This window comes from Cardiocondyla obscurior, linkage group LG18 (assembly GCF_019399895.1).
Source record: "Cardiocondyla obscurior isolate alpha-2009 linkage group LG18, Cobs3.1, whole genome shotgun sequence".
NCBI classification, from domain to species: domain Eukaryota; kingdom Metazoa; phylum Arthropoda; class Insecta; order Hymenoptera; family Formicidae; genus Cardiocondyla; species Cardiocondyla obscurior.
Genome location: NC_091881.1, coordinates 1139899 through 1149746, shown reverse-complemented (window position 1 = coordinate 1149746; position 9848 = coordinate 1139899). Strand labels below are relative to the sequence as shown.

Sequence of the window (9848 nt, the reverse complement as noted above, 5' to 3'; positions counted from 1 at the left end):
CGAGCTCGTCGTACGGCAATTGAAACTGCCAGCGGCAGCCGAACTGCCGTCCCGAGTCGCCCGCAAGTAATATACGCGCGTATAATTAGTTGCGTCGCACACTCGATAGCGCACTCCGCTGGGGTGATTTGTTGGACATGGTAATTTTATCGCTCGTGCACGTCTACGTGGCGTATTTCCGCCGCACGGAGGCTGTGTGGGTTTGCAAATGCTGGGCTGCTACCCGACGCTATCGAGTCGTTGATGCTAAAAGATAACTCGATGCTAAAAGATAACCTGGAGCAGTTATCATTGCGACGTAATTGGTAACGTTAATTAATCCATTTTATTTTATTTCAAGAAGTACATCTTTGCAACCTGTAAAGTGTACTTAAAAAAAAAAATTAATAATAGTAATAATAATAATACAAAGATTTCTTTCCAAGCGATCGAGATCGAATTATATTTCCGTGAAGCGGAGAGAAAATTATCGGAACTTGAAATGAAAAGCATCAATACTTCAGTAGCGTCGTAATATCCTTAGTGTAGTTAGCGTCGCAAGCTCTATATCCTGAAATACAGCCGGTCAGTAGCACGAAGACGGCGGAAATTGATGATGATAGAAGAGCGAGAACTTTGCCGTCCGGAAATTAGCGACTTGAAATAGAACACGAAACAGGTGCGCTTGATAAAAAATATTCAATTGAGCTTTGTCGTTATTACCCATTTATACACATGCGCTTGTCGACCATTCGATACAAGTATTTTTTTAAATATACGTCAATCTTTTTAACTGCAGCAAATATATTTTCGCGAAAGATAAAAAGATGACATAAAATAAAAATTTACTTACCTTTTACTCATATATTCATATCAGCTTATTATTGTATTTATTTTTTCTTTCTTTCGCAATATGGATTTAAGTTTGAAATAAAAATTGTTGCATCGAGAATTCGAAGAGTTTTCCAAAAATCATAAACTGGACGGGATCGGGATGAAATTGGATCGATCGGTGAATAAAAAACACGTTACGTTAAAAAAACATTTACATATTTATATATATAAAATATAATACAATTTGTTACAGTGTAGATGATAGTGTAGCGTTTAGATGTTAATATCGAGTGTAAATCGGATAGGTATAAATCTAATGTAAGAGCGTATGGAAGGATAGGGCGCTCAGTGTATGTATATTATAAAGATATAAGATACCGTGTGTTTTTAGCCACACCTATCCGAAGTAGGTATCGAGTGTGTAGTAAGGTGCCTATGAGGTTCCCCGGACGTCGTTTAAATCTAAAACTATATACAGGACGTTCTATGTACACGCACACACTATTCGCTCGGTTTCCTTATACGCATTCTCGCATTTATCGCACTGATCGCTGCGCATTCGTGCCCTCCGTTTTTTTTTTTATTTATTTTTTTGTTTTGTTTTTTTTTTCTTTACCTTTTTTCTTTTTTAACAAAAGACACGAAGCTCGAAGAGCCAACGATCGCTAGTCCTCTACGTACAATACGTACATTTTCGATTTCCCGACTTTCACCGTCGCTTTCGTCAAGCCCGCGGCAACGTTGATGTCAACCGATTTTCCACGCACCTCAGAACGGGAATCATATCCACTCAAATTTGGTTCGGTACTCCCGATGGAATAAACATTTTTGTTAGAAATGGCGGATGATGGAAGGTAGAAGTTAGAAGGCGTCGGCACACTTTGCGCTGCTAGGAAATTCGATTTTCTAGCCGCGTAACGTAGATTTTGCTTTCGAGAAAAGAGAAATAGTATCCCGTACGTATTTCGCGCACGATTTGCATAATAATTACATTTTTACAGTAAAAAAAAAAATTTCTTTATATTTCGTACCACATTATTTTTAATTAAATAAAAATTAACTTAATTACGTTGTTTTGGACAAATTGTCCACAAGAAAAAAATCACGGAATAGAAATAGTTGATATAATTATTAATAAAAATTAATTAATTCCTTCAAAGTTCTAAAATCTTTCGGTAATCGTCTCGGGCGTTGTCGAAGGAACGGTGAAACGTCAGTGATCATTACAAAAGAAGGATCGCCTAATGTATCTACGATACAAGATCATCGAGTATAAATGGCGTAACACGTCGCGCTATCGTGTATTACCTAACATAATAATCCCAATTTATTAAAGGACATTTACTCGTGACGCTTCGCTTGATTGTTCTGTTCATATCACCGGCGGTTCTTTAGCACCCATTTCACGTCGTCGACGATCCGCGACGAGAGATTTGTCAGGATCCCCGGCATCCGTCGACGACGTGCATCAACTCCTCAAACGAGGACGATACATTGTCCTCGTTCATCGCGCATCAATTATTACAAGCCCGTTCGACTCAGTAGATCCTAACATGCATGTCCGCGCAATTAAGAGAGATGAAATTAGAATGAAAGGAAAAAAAGAACAAAAAAAAAAAAAGGAAAAAAGCTACAGCGGAGTCGATTAAATCCGCAGAATCAGTCGGAATTTCTGACTGCGGCTACATGTGTTTTTAAATATGGATGGTATCGCTGCGCTTCCATCGATCGACGTGCCAGGAAATAATGCGGGATGTTGTCGGATCCCATTCGGTAGTCGGCACTTAATATTTCAGCGAATAATTTATTCATTTTAAAAATCTCACTTTGACAGGGCGAACGTGAAATCTGCGCGATTACCAAGAGAAGTTTCGCTTGTGCTCGCATTCACCAGGAAAGCGCGTATCTCGTACGAAAGTATCGTTGACACGAGCACTCGATTTTGAACGGGCAAATTTTCCGGAAATATCCGGTAACTCTGCGGCGAAAACTCACCTGTTCATAGATAACGGGTTATTGGGGGGGGGGAAAAAAAGAACGTTGCGGTAGCCGTCTCTTTCGCGTAATAATTGCTCGTCGTGTTGCGAGTTATCGAAAATAGTTTGTTTAATAACTATGTACCGTCAAGCGCAGTTGGATGGCAACGCCATACGTGGATTTATCGTCCGGCACGCCGATCGCTTTCCATCGCCGGGATATAATCCTCCACGTTCTCGTCGTTGAACCGGGTCCAATCGGAACACAATATTTGTAAAGCAATATATACTGTAGTTCCCAGCAATTTCGATTCGATAAGTACAGCGTGGTTACGAATGAATTACTTCCGCGTTGGTCGTAACCCTTAAGTAGTCGACGATGATTGAAATGTTTTTTCATATGAGTAATTTTTCACGATCGATATGGAGAAGAATTATAATTTTAAATAAAAAATTATAAATATAAGAATAATGCTTGTAAAATTGTTAAATACTTATTCACTTTGCTACAACGATTTTTTTTTTCTTTTCTTGGTTCACAAATCTTGATCGTGGCAATATATTACAAATTACATATTGCGAGACATATATGAGAATCTCGGCTGCTTAAGGGTTAAAGTACGATCTCGTTCATCTGCCCTAAAGATCTTCTCTACACACATAGATTTTTCTATTACATTTACGAATTACCTGTTAATTGTATTAAATTGTAAAACGTACCTACGTGTCCGATACCGATTATTCGCGCCTACTTTGAGATTTCGCTATGCTAGAAAGGAGAGCAGGGAAGAAAAATCATCTTTTATCGATCTAACATCGAAATCCGTGAAATTCGACGGAAAAAAATTTTTAATTGATTTTTAGTAAATGAAACTCTCCGTTTCTTTTTTTTTTCTTTTTTTCCCCCCCTCTGTTGATATCGGTGGAAAATTAAAATTGGTAACAGCGCGTGTTCAGGGACACTTCCGTTTCGTTTGATTTCGAAATGAGGTAGCGTAAAGAACAAATCCGAGTCGAGAGTCATTTAAATGGAAATTATCAGGAAAAGCTTTCGAATTGAATGCAAATCGCCATGCAGATCGTATCGTTCAAAACGTTCGTTTAGCCCTTGAGAACGTTCACGAGTTTACTAGGCACGTCATCTATATTTATTCGCGTCGTGCAGCTGATTGAAGTATGCGACTAATAACATCAATTTCACGATAGTGGTAATAATTATATTAATTAATCGATAAGCCGGGGGTAAACGAAACTTTGGTTTTGGTCTAATCGAATAATTTTTGTTCAAAGAATATTACAAAATCATATATCGATACGTCGCTGAATTATATAGATTTACAAATCAATAATTAATAACTTAGCTATACGTTGAGCGATCGTAAATGATCGCGCACGCTCGAGCGCGTAATCGATCACTCTTCGTCGTTTCTAATATGGATTGCATTAATAAAAATCACACAACTTATCGGAATATTGAGTGTCCCAAAAGTGTATTATACTCATTCAAAGTCCTGAAAGTGCGAGAGAAAGTGTACGTGTGTTTTACGCATGTGTACGCAACAATGAGAGATGTGTCAAGTCGCAAGTATATCGCTTTATACATTAAATAAAAAATAAATAACCGCCCACGTACGACAACGAGCGTTGACAAGCGCGCATGAATAACGTTACACGTAATAAACTGTACAGAATATTACAAAGAGTCGTCGGGTATGTATAATATGTATATAGTGTATCTATTTATATATTTATATATAAACGTTGGTTAAGTAACACACTCCTTCGTAAAACGCTTTAACAAAAGAGATTACGAGTGCGAATCCCGATACCGAGACACTCGGGCACCCGCACGAAATTACCACATCGCGTGCAAATCAACCAATGCTTATACAATCTTCATCAAAAATGCACCTTTATCGCTACGATCTAATTAACAAAATATACAGACTTCGGCGAGAACCGTGCGAGCACGACGTGCAGCGTAGCGCGCGCACATTTTCCGTGACCGTGCGTAATCGCGCGTCACGTACATGACGGAAAATAAATTTACGAAACTACCTCGCGGAAAAATCGCCGGCGTCTCGCCCGGTTCTCGCACGGTAAATAAACAGCCAACAAGTAACTCTTGCGATTAGCTCGAAAGAAGTTCTAAAATTAATATTCCGCTCCGTCAAATTACGAAATTGAGATATCTTTCGTATCGAATCGCCGACTAAGTCGCACGTCGAAAGGAACAAGTAACAATTTCCGAAGGTTACATTATTAAATGTTATCCACTCATCTGGTCAAGATGAGATAGACAAATCATAATGCAACGAAAAGTAACTTTTATTCGTACGGTAGCGCTAAGGCAGTGTCTCAAAATTGATGATAATAGAATGAGTCACAAGCGACGACAATGAATGGCAGTTTTATCAGGCAGTGTGATCAAGGAACGAACTAGTTAATCAACTTAAAAAATAAATGGTGCAGTTAAGATATATCACTTTCGTGTCAATGATAAAAAATATTGCGTGCGACAAAGTCGATGCATTCGTGTACGAAAGATATCCCGCTATGGTCGTCCTACGCGAGACGTAGTTTTTTTTTTTTTTTTTTTTTTTGCAGTACGGTATTTCGCAAATATGACAAATCTAAATACTCTAAATATAAATAATAATATAAATTTTAGGGTGGAAACTGTCACACTTTTTCGATATATCAAGTCCATCGTAGGACTTCCTATCATCCGGTTTCACCGTGTTTTAAAAAAGTATACCGCTTGCAAAAATTCTCTATTATATAACAATGGTGCGCGCAAACGGAAGTCGCGAAAGAGAAAAGCCGATCGCAAAACGAGAACATAATAGTTTCGATCTCCCATGCTCGGTTTTACCGCGAGCGAAAATTAATATGCCATACACCCACGTTCGGTTTCCGGTCAACAGAACGTCATTAACTCTCTCCTTCCTCGAGTTTTAAACGTCGAGCTGAATATTTCATTATCATCATTTCGAGTTGCAAAATCATATGTATTTTCACAAGCTGTCGAGGACGAAACAAAATTAAAAAGTTAACGTAAAAAAAAAAAATTAAAAAAGCTTCTACAAGTGAAATATAATAATATTGTAAAAAAAAAAAGAAACATGTCCCGAAATATGAATAATAGATATATTAATTATCCATTTAGAGCTTTGCAGATATTTTAAATTAACTTTCGTAAATATATTTGAAGCATAATTGAAAAACAAACTAAATTAAATCTTCGCGTTTCTTTTTTGAGAAACATTACAGTCACGTAGCCGTATTAAGGCAAAGAGAGCTAACAGTTCCTGCTGATAAAATTGAACATCATGTATGGCGGATAGATATTCGATGACGTGTCTCCAAAATTACCGTAATTTTATTTCAACACCTATAAGTCGAGATAACGTGGATTCGGTAATTTCTTCTACGTTTTCTATGATGTATATGTATATATATATAGGTTTCATCTACACCGAATCGAATGGTGATTGTATTTTTTTCCATTTCCACTCGCAGAAATTCGACGTTCTCGACTAAAGGCTAGCGAATTCTCTTCGCGGTATTTAAATCACTTGAATCCTTACGAGCTGCTGTTTCAAAAATTAAGCATATCAAGCAATTATTCTTTAAATATTATGAATTTGTCAACAAGATACAAAAGCTGGTGCGATAAAGAATTGATCGCTCTCAAATTAAACATGTGTCAGCTTTGATTACTTCATTATTTAACTATTTTTCGCTATTCAGTATCGGAGTAACAAAGATGAAGACGGGCTGTAATTCCTATCACTTATCAGTACGAAACACGATATGATACGCGACGAGAATCGCGCCAGCCGCTAGTCTGCCGGAAAAGTCGGCCCCTTCGTAAAAATAGGGAAAAAAAAATTTATAAAAAAAATGAAAACGTTTGCCGATCGAATCACCCGAGGTATTCCGGACGCGCTCGGTCGGAGAACAGTAACACTTATCTAAGACTAAATGTCACATCGCTGAGATTGGCATGTACTTACGCGACATACGCACGCTTCAGCTGTTGTTGCCGCTGCTGTTGCTCGGTCCGCCGCGGGCTCGATCGAATGATCACCAGGGCGATCCTAGATCCAAGTAAACTTGAACGACCGCTCTGGCGGCGATGTTCACCTGAACGCGGCACCCGCGACAACGGTAACGGCGGCCAGGATCACTGCCGCCGATACCGTGCGGCCGCAGGAACTGCCGGCTGTAGGGCCCGCGTCGCTGCTGCGGGACACCTTGTTACGCACTAGATGACCCCGCTCGACCGCGTTCGACTCGTCGCTGTCGGGATCGACGGGTGCACCGATGTCCCCGTCCTCGCTCAGCAGCATCGACAGTTTATTTCGCAGCGGCTTTTTCGCGCAGGGCACGCTAGCTTCCTCGTAGGGCTTGATGATACGCGGATAATGCGCCTCGGTGTCCGTATTAGGTAGGGCGCCCTTACTACTGCCGCACAACGGCTTGAACGTGCCACTACGTGTGGCTTCTTGAAAGCTATGGAAGTTTGACACCCAGTTGTAACTAACTAGCCGTTCCTCGAGTGTCATTCCTGCTAGATTCTGCGGCTCCTGGATCATCACAGGACTAGAACCCCTGCGCCAAAAACGAAATCGTCTCGTAAAGTCACCGTGCTTATCGTAATTTACAAAAAAAATTTTTTTTTTTTTTCTTATTTATTTATTAATTTATATATATTTTTTGTTCTATTTTTTAAACTTTGAAATTTATATTTAAAAATTATTATTACAAGTTACGATAGATGTTGTAACTTAAAGATGAACGGTAGTTTATGTGACGTAATGTCTGTCGCTTCTTAGGTCAATGATAACTATCTTACTTTCGTAATATACAAACTGCCCTTAATAGCCAATTTAGAACTATCAAAGAGCAAGATGTTGAACGATCATCGTTTGCATAGAGCCGTATAAACTACCAGCAACATGCAACGGCGTCTTAGTGTTCCGTCAAATTATTGTTTCATTCACATAAACGATTTGCCAGTCAAGATGTAATGTCGAAAGTAAGAAACGAGAGCAATATAAGTTACTTAAACCACGTAACGGAAACCGTCATCGTAAAATAAGAATTTATGTCAGAGACACACATTTCGGGCGAACCAAAATTATTCAATCAACTTAAATATCGTTAACAATATTTTTCCCGAATTTTGAGAATATTTAATATCCGTTTAATATTTTTTTTAATTCTAATATTGTACCCTTATCGCGGAATTTTTTTTTTTATTGACCATAAATAGCGAAATATCACTTACTGTATTAATTTCTGGATTCCCAAGCTGTGCAGCACGGTCGGTAGCGAAGGCAAAGAATAACAAAGAGATAATTCAATGCGAGGATAATAGAGAACGGACACCAGGCAAGTTTCTTCTCTCGTTCCCAAACCTCCGAGCGTAATAGCCGTTCGAGATTCGGACGAGTAAGTGCATTCAGCGACTAAGTGATCACCCTGTAACATAAAAAAAAATTATTTGACGTGAGCAATACCAAATTCATAAACGGAAACTTTAGAGAAATAAAAATAAGTGCCTTATCACTTGAATAAAATAATAAAAAATAGTAAAAAAAGCAATTATAACTCGTAAATTTTTAGATTAACTCGGTGAAGCGACTATAACATATATATACTTTGTTGCAAACTTTAAATTTTCAATTCCATTCTGTTAAAATACATTTTTTCTTTATGTTAACACGTAATCGCGTTTAAGCCCACCCCGTTCAAGCTCGTTCAAACAATTAAACTCAGGTTCATGCCCTGCATCTGTAGCATGTCGGCACTTTACGTGATCAAAGCTATACTTATTGCACGTTAATAAAGTTTATAACAAGCTCATAAACTTTCTGATACGTGCCACGGGTTATAATACAGCTGGAAGTATGTTCGCGGCAACTAAACGAAAGGCGTGCAACGTAGCGGAAACAGAACAGAAAAATAAGAATATATTAAAGGGTCGCTGTAGGAGACGTAAGTTACTCGCGAAGCGTTCAAGAATAATCTTGGTTTATTTGTCAAGCGAAAAAAAAAAAAAATCTTCGGCGAACGGAGTTCCAGATTCTTTTCCCTGATTCTTCGCGATCCTCTTTCGTTAATCGGGGATATTTTATAATTGCATTAGCTATCGCCGTGGCGAAGAACTTTAATAAATTGGCCAATAAATTAGATTTTTGATATAACGATTAAAATGAAATCCAACTTAAGCCTCCAATATTCGAGAGACATCGCTTCTCTCCTTTCAAATAATTATACTTCAATTTAAAAAAAAATAATAATAATAAAAAAATTTTAAAAAATCGCCATTCTACCGGGAAATGGAGAACGCGTCTTTCGGCAATATTAAACCACATGGTACATCGTACATTGTACATCGCATGTCATGCTAGAGTTAAGACACTGTACTTACCGGGTACACCTTGACCGGTCTCTGAAGCCTCCGATACTCCTGATAATTGGGATCGTAGTTGGTGTCGGCGGCGATCGGCGGCAGCTCCTCGCTGGAGCGGATCTGCCGCAGGCGGACTTTTCTGCCGAGCTGGTGGGTGTGCATGATCACGGCGAACATGTTAATGCCGCTGTTCGGTATCGTCTGGGCGGTGCAATCGGCGATGCAGTGGCCCTCGGAGACCACCTCGGGCTGGCCGGGCGGTATTATATGCCGCCAGTTCGGGTCAATGCCAACGCTGAGGATACCAGCGTCATGGCCGCGCAGCCGATCGGTGTAGAGAAGACGCAGCCCGCTGCTGTCGCTGATGAAGGCGTCCAGCTGCGGGTTCGTGTAGTGGGTCTCCAGCATGTAGTAGCGCGGTCCCGTGTACGGATTGAGTGCGTATCCGGCCTCCGGCGGATAATTAAAGCCCTGGCGCGGCGAAAGAGAGAGGGAAACGATGGATTATGCAGAAGCCACCAGTAAATAAAAACAGGACCGGCAGCGAGTACACCGGTCCGGTTCTGATCAGAGGGGCCCCGTTCTCGTCCGATCTGGCTCGGTCTGATCCCGCCCCTCTACCCTGACGACGTTTT

At 39.7% G+C, this 9848-nt stretch overlaps 1 protein-coding gene across 2 annotated transcripts in view; it reads right to left on the bottom strand.

The window, feature by feature from the left end:
* Window positions 1-1012: 1012 nt before the first annotated feature.
* The window catches only part of Olf413 (DBH like monooxygenase olf413), a 174998-nt gene continuing 166162 nt past the window's right edge, over window positions 1013-9848 (bottom strand). For both annotated transcript variants that reach the window (XM_070669136.1, XM_070669137.1), the window contains exons 7-9: window positions 9232-9684; window positions 8086-8279; window positions 1013-7406 (exon numbers count right to left, since the gene is read on the bottom strand). In XM_070669136.1, coding sequence (XP_070525237.1) covers window positions 6935-7406; window positions 8086-8279; window positions 9232-9684 — 1119 coding nt within the window. In that variant the 3' untranslated portion in view covers window positions 1013-6934. The remainder of the gene's footprint in view (window positions 7407-8085; window positions 8280-9231; window positions 9685-9848) is intronic.